This window comes from Barbus barbus, assembly GCF_936440315.1.
Source record: "Barbus barbus genome assembly, chromosome: 37".
Taxonomy (NCBI): Eukaryota; Metazoa; Chordata; class Actinopteri; order Cypriniformes; family Cyprinidae; genus Barbus; species Barbus barbus.
In genome coordinates this window covers 27,319,177-27,342,559 of record NC_136715.1, presented here as the reverse complement: position 1 = coordinate 27,342,559, position 23,383 = coordinate 27,319,177, and the positions used below count along the sequence as shown (strand labels likewise).

The window sequence follows — 23,383 nt, the reverse complement described above, 5'->3', positions numbered from 1 at the left end:
AACAGAAAGGCTTGTTGACGCTTAGTCCCACCCCCGTGCCCAGATTGGTTCAAACTGTCACACGTTCAACCAATAAACATCGGTTTTGGGCCTTTGAACTGTGGTTTAGCAAGTTTCTTTGGAAGTCGGAGCAAACGCAAAGTGAAAGTAAAGTGTGTCGTGCATGAAAACAAACACACAATAACACATTTGCGTGAGAGCACTCTCTGAAAAAGCCCAGAAAAACACAGGACAGAGCACTTTGGCATAAAACTAACCAAAAACAAGGATGAAATATCAGATAAAGCACTGGAGTTTAGGAATGAGCCGGTAAAATCAAGCCTGCCAGCGGATCGGTCCGTTTTCCTGTTATATTATGTAAATAATACTTATATAGTTCATAAAGATCATTTGCACTCTTTTTTTTTTCTGCTACACTCTGTATATTTTATTATAACTCATTTATTATAAAACAGTTTCCATTTTCTTTACTCCCTAAATGTTTTTGGACACCTCTATATTGTTAGTAAAGTAAATATACCGGGTTTTCACTGAAAAGCACCGATAACAGTATTGTAGTAAACAGCTATAACTAGCTTGGGGAATGTTATATATAGAAAACTAATATTTGGAAGTGTAAAACACCCAGATACAACTTTCTAAAGAACTTCAGGAGTTTTTGTTTGAGTATACAGTAAACAAACGCCAAATTATTGCTTGAGTTTTTCTTACAAATTCTGGGAATTCATTAGTTCATAGAGAAAACAAAGGGAAAATTGGGACTTGACATGAGCTAGACTGACACTTCAAGTTCTCTTGTTTATAATGATACATGGCACTTAATGCTGAGCATCGGTCTGAAAACAAAGAAATACAGGAGTGTCAGGTGCCCCAAAAATGTTCTAGGTCTTTAAGGGTTAAAGCAGACACACAGCAGATCATCGCTGAAGTCAAAGCATAAAAACAAAGTATAAAAGAGTTTCAGTTTACAGCAAAGGTAATGTACTATACTATTTAAAATATTTGATTAAATATGTTGCACTTGAATTTTCTATGAACTCAAAGCCATATGTAACCAGATTGTGTTTGAAGTTGCTATCACACAAGCTGTGAGTTTGTTTGGGCACTGTACCAAAAATAACTCTCTTGACTCTTTCTGATGCAGTTCTCTGTCACAAATCAATCATTTTCTGTCACAATGTCACTTCTATTACAAAACAGCCACCAAATATGCAACCTTGACTGTCATTTCCAGTGAGATTACAGAAAGATTTGATTTTCCAAAACACAAGCCACAAAATCTCAGTCTACATATGTTTTATATCTTGATTTATACCCATAAAAGAGCAACGCATCCCCGAGATACAAACATTTAGAGACCGATTACAGAAAATGTCAATGTAAACCTAATAAGCTAATGCTGAACAAAAGCATTTTAAACAGGTAAGTCCCCTCCAACATGTGCACATATGTGATCTAGATCATCTTTTATCAGTCTAAGTTTAAGTGTTTCCCGTGAGCGAAACGCAGTTCAGAGTCCCCTCATCTAAATATTCACAACAAACACCTTCAGCTTGAAACCAAGAAATAAGACCCACACTTGGGATTTTGTTTTATAGATCGCAGCATCAATAATATGATTTCATATAATAGAAACTTATTTGGAAAAAAATATTTTATGGTTAGAACATAATGCATACTATAGAGGGTTAAAAACACCACTACAGGGTTTGGAAAAGTGTGGAAAAGAATTTGTTTTCCCAGACTTTTGCCCCTATTTAGTTTTTTATAATAGAACATTACGAATTTATTGAAAATAAGGTGTACCAGACCTCAAAGTCAAAATATGACCATGAATTCAAGGTTTTTCCATTATACAGAACTGCAGGTTATAAGCATTTTGGGTTTCTTCTCAATATTCTTAGCACCTTATTACATAGCCTTAAGGACCTTTGCAAAAATAAAAATAAAAACATACAGACCTTTATGTGAGCATGAGAAACTTGGCATATAGGACAATGCACACTGAGCCATCAGCCCATTCTGCGGTGTGCTTTCTCCTCCACAAATTATGCCTTAAAGAGACCTAAGGCCTTGAAACATGGCATACTGCCCTAACAAAAGCTGCATTTTAAACACTTTTTTATAAACCCTTGAACTAGGCAAATGTTATGCCATCAGCCCATTTCATGTTCAATTGGACATCAGGCCTTGATATTAAAGGTACTACCATAAGACAAGCCAGATTTTAAGCAAATAGATAAGTTAATTCACGCATCACTTGTAATGTGTAAGCAATTCCAATACATGAATAGTTTCTCAAAGGCACAAAATAAATTCTTCTGTACGTGTAAAAGTTTTTTTAAATGATTTTTTAGGGGCTCTGTATGTTGTCTCTTCAAGAAAATCAATAATAAAAAAAAATATTTACAGATGACTGTACTATATAGCAAAAATAAAGCTCAAAATAATGCTTTTTGATCCAATTATGATAAATATGGTTTGAAAATCTACTGAGGTTTGGACATTTGAGTCTGGAAAAGTATGGCATTTGGAAATAATAAATGTGTATGAACCCTATAATATAGAATAACAAATAACTTCTATAGGTATACAAACCTGAAAATCAGTAAAGACTGAGGAACAAATAATTATAAAATGTAGAACGTTTATTAGCAAAACAATTAAGAACGTTTGGAGGCACGAACTGCATACACCTTAATGTAAAATAATGGGGAAAAATAGCACAGTTTAAATAACATAAAAATGAGCAAATATGGAACAAAATAAATGAGAAACGTAATTTAAAAAAACCTTCCAATATCACCTTAGATAAATGGCAGGGCAGGCTTTTCAAAATGTAAAATATTTGTAAAACGGGTGCTTTTACATTTCTCTTCTGCCATGGTCTTGTCTGTCTCACCTCACTCTTCTTGTCAGTCAGCTCGACTTAACACCGGTATCTATCGCAGCAAGCCTAGCAGCCAGTGCTGAACAGAGCTGTGACGTGGGTTCTTTACAGCTCAGTGAAGATTAATCTTGCAGACGCATTCTGGATTAATTGTAGAGGTTTAATAGAACTGGCTGGAAGACCTGCCCAGAGAGCATTGCAACAGACAAGCCTGGACAGAACAAGAGCTTGAATAAGGAGTTGTGAAGCATGTTCTGAGAGAAAGGGCCTGATCTTCTTAATATTGTATAATGCAAGTCAGCAGGACCGGGCAGTTTTAGCAGTGTGGTCTGAGAAAGTCAGCTGATCATCAATCATAACTCCAAGGTGTCTGGCTGGTAGATGAGCCTAACTGAAAAGTGAATTTATTTTAATAATTTTATGTTTTTTTGTAATGTAATTTTTTTTTTTAAATATTCCAAAATATAACTTTTTAGGGTGATTTTAAAATCCCCCCCCCCATATTTTATTGGACTGTCCCGCTTTTAATGTATGTAGAAAACTCTTTTATGAAGTGAACTCGCTTAAAGAGTTTAGTATCATTTTGCCAGAAAAAGTTGTAGAATTTTTATCATATGTGACCCTGGAGCACAAAACCAGTCATAAGCGTACATTTTTTTAAAATTGAGATTTATGCATCATCTGAAAGCTGAATAAATCATCTTTCCATTGATGTATGGTTTGTTATGATAGGACAATATTTGTCAGAGATACAACTATTTGAAAATCTGGAATCTGAGGGAGCAAAAAAATCTAAATATTGAGAAAATCTCCTTTAAAGTTGTTCAAATGAAGTTCTTAGCAATGCATATTACTAATCAAAAATGAAGTTTTTATATGTTTACGGTAGGACATTTACTAAATATCTTCATGGAACATGATCTTAATATCCTAATGATTTTTGTCATAAAAGAGAAATGTATAATTTTGATCCATACAATGTATTGTTGTCTATTGCTACAGATATACCTGTGCTACTCATGACTGCTTTTGTGCTGCAGGGTCACATGTTAATGTAAAAAATCTTGTGTGATATAACTTGCGTTTGTTTGTATGCTGTATGCTTTTTAAAATAGTTTTTGCCATCAAAATAGCCTCAGATGCTGACATGGCATTAGATAAAAGTATGCTACCACTACTCGGTTTCAGTTTTAGTTCAGGTTTACTTGCATGTGTTGAGTTGAGTCTCGGCTGATGTGTGGCCTGTGTTTGTGTGTCAGGTTCACGTTCTACGACGGGCCGCCCTTCGCCACCGGCCTGCCTCACTACGGACACATCCTAGCAGGAACCATCAAGGACATCGTGACCAGGTTTGCTCATCAGAACGGCTTCCACGTGGAGCGCAGGTTCGGCTGGGACTGTCACGGCCTGCCCGTGGTGAGAATCACTCGTCTGATGACCGCCTTCATCAGATTCAGCTTCAAACTAAAGCGCTTTTACATTTACATTTAGCAGATCCAAACCCCTTACAAATGAGGACAATAGAAGCAATCAAAACCAACAAAAGAGCAATAATACGCAAGTGCTGTGAAGTCTCAGTTAGATTAACACAGTACACTTAGCAAGGGATTTTTAATTGTTTAGTAAATAAATAGAAAATGGATAGAATAGAAAAAGAATAGAGCAAGGTAGAGTTAGAGGCTTTTTCCCTTTTTGTTAATTGTATAATAAATAAAAAGAACAAATAGAATACAAAAAGAATAGAGAAGCTAGTTAGTAAGTGAAGTTTATTTTTATAAAGAATAGAATTAGAATAGAGAGTGCTGGAGATAGAGGGTCAACTGATATGGAAGAAATGATGCTTTTTCAACCCTAAACCCTAAAAAGTCTTGCATGTTTTCTCATGAAGAGCGTGTTGTTGTTGTTCTTCAGGAATATGAGATTGATAAAGCGCTGAATATCAAAGGACCGGAGGATGTGGCTAAGATGGGCATAGCGGAGTACAACAAGCAGTGCAGGAGCATCGTCATGAGATACGCTAACGAGTGGGAGGTACGAGTGTGTGTGTGTGTGTGTGTGTAACATTCAATTTAGTACAGAGTGTCTGGTTCAATACAAGAGAAGCTCTAATAACATTAGTCATGTACAACTTTTTCTAAAAATGTACATCTTTTGAGTCAAATTGTTACATTTAATCAGTCAATTAAGATAATCCAGATTTAGGCTGTTACCAAACAAATGAAACCAGTATCATCAAAATGAATCTTTGCAGAAGTTGCATCTGAATGGCATTTAGATGTATTTACACACTCAGAGGGACATGGAGTGCTTTAACCAGTTACAAATGCATGCTTTTTTAACATTTTAAACAAAACATTGAATACTGATATTTAAAATGATTTTAAAAATAAAAATAGACTTTGAATGTGAAATTAAAACCACCAGTAGGTGGCAGCAAGTCACTGTTAATAAGTGAGTCATTGCGACTGAACCGAATCATTTAACGGTTGATTCATTCAGGAACGAAGCATCGTCATGTTGCTCAGAGACGCAAAACGGTGCCGTGGCTGTGTTTGCAATTATTTTCTGCAATATGGTGTCTAAAACATCCGTTTCTTGAACTGTTGTATAAAATCAATCACATTAGTAATCATGCTTATTTTTGAAGAAAAAAACGGCACTCTTTGTTTGATTTTAACTACAGGTGCATCTCAGAAAATTAGAATATGGTGAAAAAGTTCATTTTTTTTTTTTGGTAACTTATTTCAACAAGTGAAACTTTCATATATTTTAGATTCATTGCATGTAAAGTAAAACATTTCAAAAGTTTTTTGTTTTAATTTTGATGATTAGAGCTTACAGCTCATAAAAGTCAAAATCCAGTATCTCAAAATATTAGAATACTTCCTAAGATCAATCAAAAAAAGGATTTGCAAAGCAGAAAAGTTCAAGTTCTTTAAAGTATGTTGATTTCTGCACTCAATACTTGGTCGGGTTCCTTCAGCACAAACTCCAGCATCAGTGAGGAACGGCATGAGATCAGGCTGTGGCTCTGCTGAGGCACTATTGAGTTTACATGCAATGAATCTAGAATATATTAAAGTTTCACTTTTTGAAATGCGTTACAAAAAAAAATGATCTTTTTCACAATATTCAAATGTTTTGAGATGCACCTGTATATGAAACGTAAATATAAATTTTCTGCCCCCATATCTTGGATTTTGCAATCATTCTTAATGCATTTTAATAGACTGAATCATGGAGTGGAAGAACACACTATAAATGCGTTTTGTTTGGTTTTTGCAAAATACTCGATATTGTAAAATTGTTAAAACATCAATTACATTATCGCAGACGATGTATATCGCACACCCCTAATAGACAGAATTAACCTCTCATGGATTGAAAAACAGAGAGTCTCAAAGAACAGCTAGTTAATTTCTCCACCGGTAACATCAGATGTCACTAGCCCTAGAGTCTCTTTTAACTAGATTTTAATCCTGCAGCTTATTTGATCAGAGAGATGTATCGGTTCAGTTTGTTGTGTCCTTTAGGAAACTCATAGGACGTGAGTCATGTGACCGGAAGGTCATTTATAGAGACCTGCTTCTTCAGCTTAGTGTGTGTGTCTGGCTAAAGCGATGTGCTTGGGTTTAGATTAGAGTGTTATGATTGTTGTGATTGATTATTGTGGCTCTGTGCACACCAGACGTCGGTGAGACGAATGGGCCGCTGGATTGACTTCAGAAACGACTATAAGACGCTGTACCCGTGGTTCATGGAGACCGTGTGGTGAGATCTCTTCCTTTCCTGCTCTTACAGTACACATGCAGCTCTAGCCCTGTTCAGACACATGTGCACGTGAGCTGATTTCATCTGCTTTCACACAATCTGCATTGTAAAAAGCGCTATATCAATAATGGTGACTTGATTAATACTTATATTTATATAATGATTTAATTACATTAATAGTTCATTTAAAAAGTTATTATGACTTTTTATTATTATAAAAGCCACTGTGCAATTTAAAACATTTTCTTTGCATATTATTTACATATTTCAATATTATGTACCAGCTAACAGGGTGTACTGTTTAGTTTATTACAGCATTAGTTGTGAGATGTGTTTCCTTGAGAAAGATTGACTGCATAGATCCTAATGAATCGATACTGAATCAGGATTAGGGCTGTCAAAAACTATTTGAATTTCGAATATTCGTCGAATTTAAAATATAAATCCACATTCGAATGCAAAAACCCACTGGATGCGGCGCTGCTCTTCAAAATATTGTGGAAAAAGAGAACATCAGTGTGTTTACAGCGAAACCGAAACCAAGCCGTTCCCACAGAATGCATATTCATCACATTTTCTAGAGGGACATCTATCAGCGTTGCACTCGCGTCTCGCACAAGAGAGCCGCATGTTTAGAAAGCCATGTAAGATTATTAATGCAAGTTCAACTTTTAAAAAAACATGTCTTGAGACTTTATGGCGGTTCTTCCCCATTCCGCTGCATCTCATGTTTTAAATAGAAAAGGTACTCTTTGTGATTTGTTTTCAGTGCTTCGTATTAAAATATACATGCAAACATGATACTGCTTTGTCTCTAATTCTTATTAGTTAGTTAGTTCACCCAAAAATTTAAATTGTCATCATTTCCTCACCCTCAAGTAGTTCCAAACCTGAATGAATGTGTTTGTTCTGCTGAACACAAAGGAAGATATTCTGAAGTATGTTGGAAACAGAGCAGTTCTGGGGCACCATTGACTTCCATAGTGTGTGTGTGTGTGTGTGTGTGTGTGTGTGTGTGTGTGTGTGTGTGTGTGTGTGTGTGTGTGTGTGTGTGTGTGTGTGTAAGTAAATGTTTTTTTTTTGTTTTTTTTCCTACTATGGAGGTCAATGGTGCCCCAAAACAGCCTGGTTACTAACTTTATTCAGAATATCTTCCTGTGTTCAGCAGAACAAACACATTCATTCAGGTCTGGAACTACTTGAGGGTGAGGAAATTATGACAGAATTTAAATTTTTGGGTGAACTATCCCTTTAAGCAACGTAATTATAAATGGTTTATAAACATTATTTTAAACATTATGCAGTTTTTCAAGGATAGTCGTGTTATTTTATTGCTTTGAAGAAACGTGCATTAGTGATATTTTGCTCGATGTGGCCTCAGGAGAGAAGCCAAAAGCATTTTCCCCCCTAACTGAAATTATGCCTTTTTAAATACGAATATATTGATAATATTTTAGTAAAAAAACATTTGAAACCGGATCTGAGTGGAGTGGTGCATGCTGGGTGCTGTGCTGTGTTTCAGGTGGGTGTTTAAGCAGCTGTATGATAAGGGTCTGGTCTACAGAGGGGTGAAGGTCATGCCGTTCTCCACCGCCTGCAACACGCCCCTGTCCAACTTCGAGGCCCATCAGAACTACAAGGTGCGTGATTGAGTTCCTGCGCTGCTGTGGTCCTCAGCGGAGCCTCGGCTCATCTCTGCTCTTCTGTGCTCCTCAGGACGTGCAGGACCCGTCTGTGATCGTGACCTTCCCTCTGCTGGAGGACCAGACGGTCAGCTTCCTCGCCTGGACCACTACCCCATGGACCCTGCCCAGCAACCTGGCCCTCTGCGTCAACCCCGACTTCATCTACGTCAAGGTCAAAGGTGCGCTTCACCTCTCAGTGATTCAATAATCATCATTATAGAGATGAAAAGTCTTGGCTGCTACAAACACAGTTTTTCCTGTTTTTCCCCCATGCCAGTTTTTTTTCACCATTGCATAAATTACCCAAATTTAGCTTTTTACTGTTTTGTATTGCTTTTCAAAGAAAAATCAATTACAAAACTTTAAAAAAAAATTAAAAAAAATATTTACTTAACACTGAACATTTTTTTAACATTCTAGCAGACATTATACCAACAAAGCACAATTTAGCTTAAAATTAATAAGTTTTTTATATATATATATATATATATATATATATATATATATATATATATATATATATATATATATATATATATATATATATATAGATAGTTCTCGGTACCAATTTCGGTATCAAACACACAAACATGCTAATTAAAAAACCCTTTTTTTTTTTTTTATTAATAAAGTTAAACAAAAATAAAATGTACAAAAATGAATTCCATTTTTTATGCTTATTTAAAATTGTTTCAAGTTTTTCCACAAGTAGTAAAAGTATGGAAAACAGTAAACGAGTTTCACACAAATTTGATTTGTCTGTTAATTAAATTTAAACAGATTTATTTTTTTGGTAAATAAAGGCGGATTTACTATTAAAATCAAAACATGGAAGAAATATTGTGTGATTATTTATTAAAAAATATAGTTTTATTATTTGTTTTAAACAGTAGTAGTAGTATCACATACATTCTACTAAATAATAGAACCTAATATATTTCTGGCACAATGTATAACTTTTATTTTGACGGGTTGCCGTGAATATTTTTAAATTTCTGTGTATGATATGACGCTTTTACTCAAGTGACACGGTAAAATACAGGTGAAGTGACTCTCAGAGCAGTTGTGGAGATGTAGTTGATGTATTTATGTCCTCATTGAGACGGCAGGCGCAGAAATCACCGCAAGCGTCAGGCGCGCTTCAGTGTATGTAGTAAACAAAACCGCTTCTCTGCCATTCATTCACACAGAGACGCGCAGAACATGCAGGATTCATATTTGAATTGACTTTTGCGGCTTACTATTTACAGATACTAGTAGAGATCGACCGATATATCGATTTACCGATATTTTTCCCGATATTTAAGCATTTTTCCATAATCGAATATCGGTTTTGTAATATCGGATTCCCCGATAAACACCGCCATCTTGTGGACGTTTTCAGAATTGCGCGCAGGATCGCAATTGCAGCGCATCTGAGGGGAGACGAGACCGCAACGGCGTGCAGGTACTTGATTTGCTGTAGTTAGTAAACTATTTAATATTACAGGCATTAATGCACAAATTAGATGTATTACATAAATGCCTGATATATAGTTTAAATGCAACTTGGCTCTAAGAAATATGATAAATAAGATACTCTGTCAAGCCCTGTCCCTATAAAGATAGGCTATACCTTTGCCTGAAATAACACAGCCATGAATTAGCACATGGTGGAAATAAAAGCGCTGAATTTAATTCTCTCTGTGGTCTATTAGTCTCGTGAAGTCGGAGTCACGTAGATAATCCGTCAAGTCCTCTCCCAATAAAGACGTAACTTTGCATGAATTAAATAATACAGCCATGAATGATTGCATGTTGGAAAGAAAAGCATTGAATTTAATTCTCTCTCTGTTGTCTATATGCTCATCATTAGTCTCGTGAAGCCGCTTTCATATTGCAGTTCACTCAGCGGGTTGATGCTCAAGAAATGCTCAGCACGGCCACCGCATGTAACTTTTAACAAGATTCACTTTTTTGAAGCACCCTAAATTGTATTAACACTTACTATATAACCATTATTTCGTTTATAAACATCTAAATTAATACAACTCTATGGAAATTAATTATTTATTATCTCCGCGATCGATCGCAGTTTGAGTAGCCTATAGTTCTGTGTAAATGCATAGATAAACCGCGCTGTCAGCAGCATAATTTAGAGCATGCCAGTTGAGAAATGCAATAAAATACAATGCTTGTTATATTCCAATAAAATAAATAATAAATAAAATGTTTTTTATTGTTGTAATACGAAGATTAAATTGAACATGACAGGGCTCTAGACTGCGACCAAAATGGTAATTGTTTGCGAGTTAAAATTTTACGTGGTCGCATTTGTAGGAGTGCCAGGTCTGCGCTGCTCCAAAGCGTCTGCTTCATACAGCGCGCGCTGCCAGCCGCAGCACATTATAGCAGGAGTCAGATTCCACTGATCACGTGAAGAGAGGTGCTTTCAGCGCGAGCGCTTAGTGGGTAGAGCCTGGTTTATACTCACTGCGTCAGCACGAGCGTGATGGTGCGCGTCGCGGATGGAGCGCAACGGATGGATTTGTTTTCAAACTAAAGTAAAAGACCGCTTCTTAAACCAGAGAAAGTGAACGTGGTGGTATTCTTGTAGAAAAAACTCCTGTCAGCTACAGCCAGTTTAGTTTTACTTTTCTTTTTGTTTTCGTTTTGAGAAGCTTGTTATCTTTGCTGTTTACCTCAGGTTATGCTATGGAGGCTTTCCTTAATTAAAAAAAAAATATATTAATATTTATTTGCTTCCTCAGAGTTTGCTAAACATTCTGTAATATACTAGGTATATAGTACAGCATGTGGTGTGTCCTATGCCATGCCTCGTCTTATTCGTTTTTGTTGATAAATGTTATGTAAGAGTTTGTCATTGTCAACGTACTGTTTTATTGTTGTTGTGCTTTTTAATTAAGAATAACAATGAATCTATCTTTTGTTTTAGTCTTAAAAAGTTAAAGGTGTATAAGCAAAACAGACAATGATCTTTTCTTGTAAAATGTGACACCAAGATCGCAAATTTGAAAGGAAAAAGCGCACGAAAAAAGGAATTCCTGTTCACAAAATTTAAATCACAAATAATACAGATGAAAAAGAACGAGTTGAATGTTGAAACATTCGTTACCATATAACTATAAACTATGATAAAAGTTCATCAGCATGCATTGATTAATCAAATGTTGTTGCAAAAGTGAGATCAGTGGGAAGAATGAGTCTAGAGCCCTGCATGAAAGACTGCTAATTCTCAAAACATTTTTTGTTAAGATGACTGAAAGGAGGTAAAACCAAAGTGAAGTATGGACTTACTTCACGCAGTCATTTATTTACTTTATAACAGTAAATAAATATCGGTTCTGCATATCGGTTATCGGGCACATAGACATGCAAATAATTGGTATCGGTTATAAAAAATCAATATCGGTCGATCACTAGATACTAGTCCATATCGTGGTTTGATTTAAGTGTAATGAATCTATCTTAATTTTTTTTTGGTCATTTGAGACCCCCTTCTTGAATCAGGCACGTATTTTTTACAAATAAATGCAGCCTTGCTGAGCAGAAGAGACTTCTTCCCACAGATCCAAATCTATTACAGATTTCAACACTGTGTGGGAATGTTATAATAAATGTGTTAATGTAGCTGTTTTGATTATTATCATTATTATTGTCTTTTTGACAATGAGTAGCACAGCTATATCTGTATCAATAGACAACAATACATTGTATGGATCAAAATTATACATTTCTCTTTTATGACAAAAATCATTAGGATATTAAGATCATGTTCCATGAAGATATTTAGTAAATCTCCTACCGTAAATATATCAAAACTTCATTTCTGATTAGTAATATGCATTGCTAAGAACTTCATTTGAACAACTTTAAAGGAGATTTTCTCAATATTTAGATTTTTTTGCTCCCTCAGATTCCAGATTTTCAAATAGTTGTATCTCAGACAAATATTGTCCGATCCTAACAAACCATACATCAATGGAAAGATTATTTATGATTTAAGATGATGAAAAATTGACACTTGGTTTTGTGGTCCAGGGTCACATTTATGAATGTTGATGGAGCTTTTATTTTGGCGGAAAGCCCCAGGAAGTCCTCAGTGCTTCTTTTTGTAGACAACAGGAGATTTATAAATGACTGAGCGACTGAGTAACACTGTTTCAGTGCAGATTTTCCTCACGCTTTGGACTCTGAACCCTGGCTAACGAGCTTGTGCCGCTCTGTTTCAATACATGCTATCCATGCGTGCGTTAGAGAAACATTCTGCAGTTTATTTACTAGTTTTATCACGAAATAAACATCTCATGCCTCATGTAATCACTCAATCAGTGTTTCATCTGCGGAAATGCGTCAAAACAATGTCACAGCATTTCATTTGTTAATAAAATGTATTAATTTAGTTAGTAAAGTTAATTTATTATACAATGCATGTATTCCATGTTTGCATACAATTTTTTAAGTTGAGTGTTGATTATTGTATTTAAAAATAAACAGTAATTAATAAGTTTGGGCTCTGTTGTTAATTGTAACCTTACAATATTGTAAAAGGGCTATAGTTTAGAGCACACGCTCAGGTACATTTCTATCCCCAGGAAAACTTTAATTCTAGTCGATTTATTTAAAGAGAGAGCAATTTGTTCAGTAAACAAAGCAATTTTATGTTTAGGTTTTTCCCCCGCTGTACCGTGACGTAGAGCCCTGCATTTCGGCCCGGGCCCGACGGGCCCCGATTTATGTACGCCTCTAGGGCCGGGCTTCAGGCCTATTTCCACGTCATAGTTCAGAGGCGGGCCGGGCATCGGGTCTGTTTTGGGTTTCTCCTTATTTTATATTGTAGACGTCTATCGATTAGTGATAGTGATTAAAAAATAGCCGTGCTGGTGGAAACAACAGGAGACCGAGCCGTGACTGAGAGCAGCTCGATGGTGTTTAGTGTCCCGCAGCAGCAGCAGATGAAGAGCTCTGTGTTCAAACGCACGCAATAGACTAAAGCTTGCTGCAAAACCCCAGCAAACATAACCATGAATGTGTCTGCGGGAAATATTAAGGAGATATTTGAATTATTTACTAATAAACTAATGTTTTCTGAGTCCGTGTCGCAAGGATGAAGCTGCTGATCCTGATCCTCTCCTCATTAGACGCGCCTTTAGAGAGAAATGCTTCTTTATTGATTATGATTAAGATTATAATAGAGTTTTTGTTTTCGATTGTTTTATTTGGTTAAGTGATAATTTTAAATCTTTCTATAGATATATGTATCATGTCTGTGAGGCATGTATTCTCTGCTGAAGCTCCTGTTAAAGACGCAGAAAGCACATCATGTTTGTTTTCTTTGTTTTATAAAAGAACTACCTTTTGTTGGTATTGTGAGTGCACACAAATACAAGTAGACCCTTTACAGGTCCCAATGATGTATTACTCTTACCTTTGATCAGAAAATAAGAAAATGACGGCGTAGGCTATTTTAATTTGTTTCCACTGAAAACAATCCAAAGCTGGTGCCTCCATGTCCTGCAGAGCAGCTTTAGCTTCCACTCTCTGCACAAACTCAGATATAGATACATTATTAAATTATTATTATAGCGCAGGTTTAATGTTTAAATATTGTTATATACTGTTTTAGTATATCTATAGATGTTATTTTAGGCAAGTCGTGATGATATGAGAAGGCTAAATTGATCAAACATAGGCTACGATCAGCTCATGCCGCTGGCCGCTTGGTCGTTACTTTAAAAAAACTAAAACTTATAGGCTATTTAACAAACAAAAATGCTCCCAACGTTTTTCTGAATTAACTTAATAAAAAAACAAAACGAAATATAATAATTTTGCCATTACACACAAAACTGAGCTATTTTAATAGCCAAAACAGTAGTATAAGATGTTTTAGGAGAAGAGGATAAAGACAGGCTCGGGTCGGACTCGGGCCGGTAATTCTGATGAGCTGTCGGACGTGGGCAGGGCCAGGGCCTGAGCGTCTCGGACAGGGGCCGGGCCAGGGCGTCTCGGACACGGGCCGGGCTTGGGCCTGAGCGTCTCGGACACGGGCCGGGCCAGGGCCTGAGCGTCTCGGACAGGGGCCGGGCCAGGGCCTGAGCGTCTCGGACAGGGGCCGGGCCAGGGCCTGAGCGTCTCGGACACGGGCCGGGCTTGGGCCTGAGCGTCTCGGACAGGGGCCGGGCCAGGGCCTGAGCGTCTCGGACAGGGGCCGGGCCAGGGCCTGAGCGTCTCGGACAGGGGCCGGGCCAGGGCCTGAGCGTCTCGGACAGGGGCCGGGCCAGGGCCTGAGCGTCTCGGACAGGGGCCGGGCCAGGGCCTGAGCGTCTCGGACATGGGCCGGGCTTGGGTCTGAGCGTCTCGGACAGGGGCCGGGCCAGGGCCTGAGCGTCTCGGACAGGGGCCGGGCCAGGGCCTGAGCGTCTCGGACAGGGGCCGGGCCAGGGCCTGAGCGTCTCGGACAGGGGCCGGGCCAGGGCCTGAGCGTCTCGGACAGGGGCCGGGCCAGGGCCTGAGCGTCTCGGACAGGGGCCGGGCCAGGGCCTGAGCGTCTCGGACAGGGGCCGGGTCAGGGCCTGAGCGTCTCGGACATGGGCCGGGCCTGGGTCTGAGCGTCTCGGACAGGGGCCGGACCAGGGCCTGAGCGTCTCGGACAGGGGCCGGGCCAGGGCCTGAGCGTCTCGGACATGGGCCGGGCCTGGGTCTGAGCGTCTCGGACAGGGGCCGGACCAGGGCCTGAGCGTCTCGGACAGGGGCCGGACCAGGGCCTGAGCGTCTCGGACAGGGGCCGGGCCAGGGCCTGAGCGTCTCGGACACGGGCCGGGCCAGGGCCTGAGCGTCTCGGACAGGGGCTGGGCCAGGGCCTGAGCGTCTCGGACACGGGCCGGGCCAGGGCCTGAGCGTCTCGGACACGGGCCGGGCCAGGGCCTGAGCGTCTCGGACAGGGGCTGGGCCAGGGCCTGAGCGTCTCGGACAGGGGCCGGGCCAGGGCCTGAGCGTCTCGGGCCGGGCTTGGGTCTGAGCGTCTCGGACAGGGGCTGGGCCAGGGCCTGAGCGTCTCGGACACGGGCCAGGGCCTGAGCGTCTCGGACAGGGGCTGGGCCAGGGCCTGAGCGTCTCGGACAGGGGCCGGGCCAGGGCCTGAGCGTCTCGGGCCGGGCTTGGGTCTGAGCGTCTCGGACACGGGCCGGGCTTGGGTCTGAGCGTCTCGGACACGGGCCGGGCTTGGGTCTGAGCGTCTCGGACACGGGCCGGGCCAGGGCCTAAAGTTGAGGCCTGTGCAGGGCTCTACCGTGATGTAAAAACCAAACTTATGAAACCAAAGTACGTAAACAGCCATCATGTTCGTGTACCCTTACACCTCTAGTATTTAGGTGTAAATACTACACCTTATAGTAGGTTTTTATGACCTCCTGATGTTGGCTTTTCTGGTGTCTCAGGTGCGTTCTCCTTCACCTCGATGCAGCGCTGCAGAAACCTCAAATCAGCTCACTTAAAAACAGCCTGCTCTGTAAAAATAGCTCTTTGTGGTCTTTTTATATACGGCTCTCCTCTAAAGATCCTGAGCAAAAGCTTGACCCAGTTGTGCGGCAGCAGACAGGGGGCGCTGTGAGTCTTTCATTAGCTCCTCTGTCTGCTGCAGGAGAGAGACGCACTGAATACCAATGACGCTCCGCTCAGTCTTTCACAGCCTGCCATCTCTTATTGATGCGTCTCTCTCTCTGTGTGTATGTCTCTATACTCAGAGCTGCTTAAACGCTCCTCTTTCAGGGGGTTTCAGTCCCAGTTTAATGTGTTTTGAGCTGTTGCTGCTGCTGGAGAGACTTGTGTTACTGTTGACAGACACAGCAGGCACACTTTACCCCACAGCGAGCAAACACTTAACAATATATCGTCACCGTATAACACAAAAATGCAGAAATGTGCATCATGTGTAGGCTTAGTTCAACCAAAATGAAAGTTTTGACATTTAATTTCGATTCATGTTCAGATTTGAGCTTCCATTATTAAGTAAAAATAAAATGCATTGTTTAATAAAATAGATATTTAAAATTTTAAATGCGTTAGTCAGTATTAAACAGCAAAAACATAATATTTGAACACCGATAATAAGATAATAACATTATTAATAATTGATCACAAATAATAATTGATAATAGAACAGTAAATCAGTATATTATTATGATTTCTGAAGGATCGTGTGACTCTGAAGACTGGAGTAATGATGCTGAAAATACAGCTGCAGATCACAGAAATACATTAGTTTAATAGATATTCACATAGAAAACAGCTGTTTTAAGTTGTAATAATATTTCATTAATTTTAATGTATGTGCTATATCAAATCTATTTTGATCAGATTAATGCAGTCTTGGTGAGCAGAAGAGACTTCATTCAAAAATGTTAAAAATGGTGCACGTTTCACCACCAAACCAAAAGTAACTCTGTGTATCATAGAGATTCTCAGCATTAACAAGTGGAAAAGCATGAAACCGAAATCTGAGCACATGTAAGATACAATAATGTGCTTATGTTCTAGATATGAAATTTTATATACACCAAACAAAATTATAAATGCAACACTTTTGTTTTTGCCCCCATTTTTCATGAGCTGAACGTAAAGAGCTAAGACTTTTTCTATGTACACAAAAGGCCTATTTCTCTTAAATATTGTTAACAAATCTGTCTAAATCTGTGTTAGTGAGCACTTCTCCTTTGCCGAGACAATCCATCCACCTCACAGGTGTGGCATATCAAGATGATGATTAGACAGCATGATTATTGCACAGGTGTGCCTTAGGCTGGCCACAATAAAAGGCCACTCTCAAATGTGCAGTTTTATCACACAGCACAATGCCACAGATGTCGGAAGTTTTGAGGGAGCGTGCAATTGGCATGACAGGGCTCACAAAATTTCTAAATCCCTGGTATCCCTTCGGGCAGGTACTCTTCAGATTTTGGTAGCCCAAAAATTATTTAACTAGCCCAAATAAAATAAAGACCATAAATGTCAATCAAAAACATTTTCAATACACAAATATCAACCAGTATCATGGAAAGAGTTTTATTTGACTATTTACAAGGTATCTGCAGAATTCTTAAAAATGTATTTAAGGCAATTTGAACAATTATTTCTTATACTATTTAACGTATTTAAAACTGTCTAAGGCCTTAAAAACTCTTCTCTATTAGGCAATACACTGCAGTTCAACAGTTTGGATCAATGAAGTTTTTTAAAGACGTTTCTTATGCTCATCAAGGCTGTATCTATTTGATAAAAATACTGAATATTATTTCACAAAATAACATTGTGAAATATTATTGCAATTTAAAATAATTGTTTTCTATTTTAATATACTTAAAAATGAAAATACTGCTTTGCTTCACAGGAATTAATTTCAGAGTCACATGATCCTTTAGAAATCATTCTAATACGCTGATTTATAATCAATGTTGGAAACACTTGTACTGCTTTTTTTTTTTTTTTTTTTTTATGCTGTATCTTTTGGGACCTGTGATATTTTTAAAAAAATAAAACGTTAAAAAGAACAGTGTTTAGTCAAAATAGAGATTTTGTTACAATATAAACTATTCAAAATTTTGGGGTCAGGTTTTTCTTTCTTTTTTTAAAGATACTTAAAGTTTAAAGAAAGTTAAATAAACTTTATTCAGCAAGGATGTGTTAAATGGATAAAATTGATAGTAAAGACTTCTATTGTTAGAAAATATTTCTATTTTGAATAAGTGCTGTTCTTTTAAACTTTTTATTAATCAAAGAATCAAAGAAAAAAGTAACACAGGTTCCAAATAAATATTGATCAGCACAACAGTTTCAACACTGATAGTAAATCAGTATATTATTATGATTTCTGGAGATCATGTGACACTGAAGACTGCAGTAATGATGCTGATAATACAGATTTGATCTCAGGAATAAATGCTGTTTTATAGTATAGGTATTACAATAGGAAACCAATGTTAGAAATTGCAATAATATTTCACTATATCACTGTTTCTTCTGTATTTTTTAAATGAATACAGCCTCGATGAGCAAGAGACTCAAAGTCAAAAACCTGATAAATAATTGACCTTGTTTTTGAGTCTATAATATAGGCCTAACATAATATATCATCAAAACAAACTATTTAAACAGATAGAATAGAATAGAAACTGAAGCTAAACTTAAGCTGAGATCTGTAAGTTAAATATAAAAGCGTGAACATATGATTCTTCTATATCTGTCTAAACATGGTTATGAAGTACAGTTTGTACAGTACTCTTGTGTGAGACTGAACATGTTTCAGAGTTTAGTTACCCATCCTCCTCTATTTCCAGCACTTAATCAAGCACTCTTCTTTAATACATGAGGATGTTTTATTTCATGTCATAGTGTTTGTGTTGTCTCTCGTGTCTGCGTGGCCGCGGTGGAAGAAGAGCGCTCAGCTTAGAGGGAACACTGCGTGGGAGCCTATATTTAAGGCCCGTCGGGCAGGCACTGATGCATTTTGGTAGCCCGACTGGAAAACACAATAGCCCCGGGACGTCGGGCTAGCGATTTTGCGAGCCCTGCACGATTCTGGATAAATTGTGAATCACGATTTTTTTGTCTCCAATTGAGATCACGATATTCCCACGATTCTGAACATAAATACTCATAATTTACAAAAGGCTGAGACAAAATATTAATTGCTGCAGCCAGTTTAAGAGTGTTTAATTAATTTTTAATTGTTAATTTAAATATATAAAATATTTTAAAAATAATATATTTAACTAAACCAATTTTTAATATTAAAATTATGACTCAAATACTTCACTTGTTTCATTACTGGATGAATCAGCATTTTTGAACAAATCTCTTGAATGAATGATTCAATAACAAATACATTTTTAACAGTCACTAGTGGCTAAACAGTGTAACCTACACAAACGTTTTCTGAAGCACGAATTACTTTTAAAAGGTGATTTGCTCTATTTTGATCGCTACTATAGACATCAATGTTTATATCCAAACTATAAACTTTCATCCCAGTATTTCTGTGATAATATGAATGGATTGTAAGACAGAAATAATAGTGTGTAGTTGAGAGAAACTGTTTGTGAAGCTGTTTCTTACCTACATGATAACGCTCTCTCTGTGCCAGCGGCAGCACGAACGCAGATTTGAATGTTCCCGTAAGGTTTTTTCAAAGGTTTAATAGACACAGGCGAATCGTTGACATTGAGAAATGAGATCACGTGGGTGTTTGAATCGAGATCGCGATCTTTTAACGATTAATCGTGCAGCTCTAATTGGCATGCTGACTGCAGGAATGTCCACCAGAGCTGTTGCCCGTGAATTGAATGCTCATTTATCTACCATAAGCCGTCTCCAAAAGCGTTTCAGAGAATTTGGCAGTACATCCAACCGGTCTCACAACCGCAGACCACGTGTGACCACACCAGCCCAGGACCTCCACATCCAGCATCTTCACCTCCAAGATCGTCTGAGACCAGCCAGCCGGACAGCTGCTGCAACAATCGGTTTGCATAACCAAAGAATTTCTTCACAAACTGTCAGAAACCATCTCAGGGAAGCTCATCTGCATGCTCATCGTCCTCATCGGGGTCTCGACCTGACTGCAGTTCGTCATCGTAACCGACTTGAGTGGGCAAATGCTCACAGTCGATGGCGTCTGGCACTTTGGAGAGGTGTTCTCTTCACGGATGAGTCCTGGTTTTCTCTGTACAGGGCAGATGGCAGACAGCGTGTATGGTGTCGTGTGGGTGAGCGGTTTGCTGATGTCAGCGTTGTGGATCGAGTGGCCCATGGTGGCGGTGGGGTTATGGTATGGGCAGGCGTATGTTATGGACAACGAACACAGGTGCATTTTATTGATGGCATTTTGAATGCACAGAGATACCTTGACGAGATCCATTGTTGTGCCGTTCATCCACGACCATCACCTCATGTTGCAGCATGATAATGCACGGCCCCATGTTGCAAGGATCTGTACACAATTCCTGGAAGCTGAAAACATCTTCCAGGAGGGGGGAGCTGTAATATTTTTTTAGGATTCTCTGATTAATAAGTTAAGAAGAACAGTATTTATTTAAAGAAATTGTGTTACAGTATATAATATTCAAAAGTTTGGGGTCAGTAATTTTTTTTCTTTTTTTTTTTTAAAGAAATTAATGCTTTTATTCAGGAGGGATGTGTTAAATTAATAAAAAGTACTAGTAAAGACTTATATTGTTAGAAAAGATTTCTGTTTTGAACAAATGGTGCTCTTTTGAACTTTGTATTGATCAAAGAATCAAAGAAAAAAGTATCACGCTGCAAAAAACATTATGAAGCAGCACAACAGTCTCAACATTGATAATAAATGAATGCTGAAAATTCAGCGCTGCATCACAGAAATAAATTACAGTTTAAAGTGTATTAAAATAGGAATCCAATATTAGAAATTGCAATAAGATTTCACAATATTGTTTTTTTTTCTGTAATTTTGATCAAATAAATACAGCCTTGATGAGCAGAAGAGACTCCCTTAAAGAACATTAAAAGTTTAAAAACATTAACCCAAACTTTAGAGCGACAGGGTGTATATGTATGGGTGTGTGTGTGTGTGCATATTTGTGAAAGTATGTTTTAATTCTTGTGATGATGTGTCTTCTTGTCTGTTATCTTGGTTAAATCTGTCGTGTGCTGATGAGAGTCTCTCCTCTGTGTCTCTCAGATAACAGCTCGCAGAAGATGTACATCATGATGGAGGCCAGACTCGTCGCTCTCTTCAAATCTGACTCTGAATACACCATCCTGGAGAAGTGAGTTTACCGCGTGTAAAAATAGTGCAGTGAGTCCCCTAGATCCTGAGCGGTGTGTGTGTTGAGCGTTTCTCTGAGCAGTGTGTGGTATGCTGGGCTGATAACAGTAAACTGAGGTATTGTGGGATTAGTCCTGAGCCGAACTGCTATTATCGATTAATATCTGCTTTTGATTAATGTTCTTCAGCAGGAGATGATGTGACTGGAATGAGAGGCACGAGTAGAGTTGATTTCACTGCACTTCTTGATGTCTGCATAAAAGCAATGCATTCACTCACCCTCCTGTTGTTGCAAACCTGCATGACTTCCTTTCATCTGCGCAACACACAAGACGACACTGGGCCTCATTCATGAAACATTCGTAAATATAGGAGTAAATTCAGAGTAATTTGCTCTTAAAACGGACCTTCCCAAAAACTCTCCTCCGGATTCACAAACGCTTCGTAAACGTCAGATTTGATCGTTAAACATGCGCATGTTAATGAATTCCAATCATTCATCAATAGGGCGCTCGTGCACGCTCAGCATAATCCCCGGCTGTGAATTACAGCGACGCAAATTGCGTGTCCAGGAACGCAGTGGAATATTCTGCTATCTACTTTCTCAGGTTTGGCTCCAGTATATTGCATAAATGCAAAAAAGACTAATAATAACAATAAATATCCAATAATATGTGTCCACCAAAGCATTTTTAGCCAGCTGAAAAATGTCAGGCGCTCTTCTGAAAAATGCTGAGAGCAGCGTGAACATTCTTCACAGAAGAAAGCCATATGGTTTTGGAGCAACATAATTAATTGATGTCTGAATTGACTACATTATAAACGTGACAGTGGTTCTCTGGCTCACAAACCGCCTGAGACTGTCTGTTCATACCTCGGGTAACAGTTTGAGTTAAATTCCCACCTGCTTCTTCTATATTGATCAATCGTAGACCCTTGTAAATGTTCATATGCTCAAAGGTCAAGGAGAGTTTTGGCATTAGTGTCTTGTGTTTCAGCTCCCTCAGTAATTCACTCTGTAGATGTAGTTCAGTGTTGAGAAAGTGTGTTTTTGTCTTTATAGATTTCCTGGCAAGACCCTGAAGGGCAAAAAATACAAGCCTCTGTTTGAGTACTTCATCAAGGTAAACATTGTAATGCTGCGTCACTGCAGATTGATTCACAGTCGCTGACCGTTTCAAACGGTCAGAACATAGATGACCGAATGCTGAGACTTATGTATCTGAAAAATATTTTAGCATTAAATTAAATGGATTTTTCACTCTGTTCTGTTGTTTTAATCCATGCACCTTCTGAGTGGGTAAAGCTGCACCAAATCTGCTGCTTCTAATGTAGTCAGGATGTTATGACACTTGCACAAGTGTTTCTGTGTAAAGCATTTCATCTCACGATGTCAGATGCGATCTTGATGAACGCTTGTTTTTCTTCTCAGTGTAAGGAGAGTGGTGCGTTCTCGGTGGTGGTGGATAACTATGTGCGTGATGATGACGGTACAGGAGTGGTCCATCAGGCCCCGTACTTTGGAGCCGTAAGTCACATCTGCGTTGTGCTTTCATTAAATTGTGTCCTTCAGGGATTTTGGGTAATGCTGCTTTATAAAGCAGTGGTTTGAGATCTATCTGTCTGTCTGTCTGTCTGTCTATCTATCATTTTATTTTGTTACAAATATCTTGAGATGCAAATTGAACATTTAAGTCTTGTTTTATAAAAAAGAGCAAAATGAAGTGAGTTTATGCTTTAAAAAAGAACAAATATCTGTCAGTGGGGAATAAACTTTTTTCCCCTTTGAATTAAGTTGATTTGTCTAAGCCCACTGGCCGATGTTTGTTCTTGTTTTAATCAAAAACTCAATTTCTCACAAAACAAGACTTAACTTAAATCTTCTCGAGTAAATGTATCTTGATTCAAGAATCTTTAGACATTTGCCCTGGGAAACAAGACAACAATCCTGATGAAGAGCAAGACTTTTCTTCAGTGGGATTAAAAGTGTCAGTAAAAAGCTGTTTCGTATTCGTATTGGTTGAGAGCAGAGATATTCAAGCCATAAGTTGATTTATTGCTATCCATTCAATTTATGTCTTAAATTTAAGATCTTAAAGTCCTCCCAGGTGAAAAACAAGTGCACTTCCATAATGTACTTAAAGTGCTCTATTTTTACGCACTAATTTTGCACTTAACATACTAAAAATGATCCTTTAGTACTTAAGATAAACTTAAGATCATCTAAGTGTATTC

General features: G+C 38.4%; 1 protein-coding gene across 2 annotated transcripts in view; it reads left to right on the top strand.

Annotated features, from left to right (window-relative positions):
• Window positions 1-23,383, top strand: part of LOC306856694 (isoleucine--tRNA ligase, cytoplasmic-like) — an 83,594-nt gene that overhangs the window by 2,416 nt on the left and 57,795 nt on the right. For both annotated transcript variants that reach the window (XM_079396095.1, XM_079396094.1), the window contains exons 3-10: window positions 4,150-4,306; window positions 4,802-4,921; window positions 6,579-6,661; window positions 8,184-8,301; window positions 8,378-8,525; window positions 21,062-21,149; window positions 22,212-22,272; window positions 22,581-22,676. In XM_079396095.1, coding sequence (XP_079252221.1) covers window positions 4,150-4,306; window positions 4,802-4,921; window positions 6,579-6,661; window positions 8,184-8,301; window positions 8,378-8,525; window positions 21,062-21,149; window positions 22,212-22,272; window positions 22,581-22,676 — 871 coding nt within the window. The remainder of the gene's footprint in view (window positions 1-4,149; window positions 4,307-4,801; window positions 4,922-6,578; window positions 6,662-8,183; window positions 8,302-8,377; window positions 8,526-21,061; window positions 21,150-22,211; window positions 22,273-22,580; window positions 22,677-23,383) is intronic.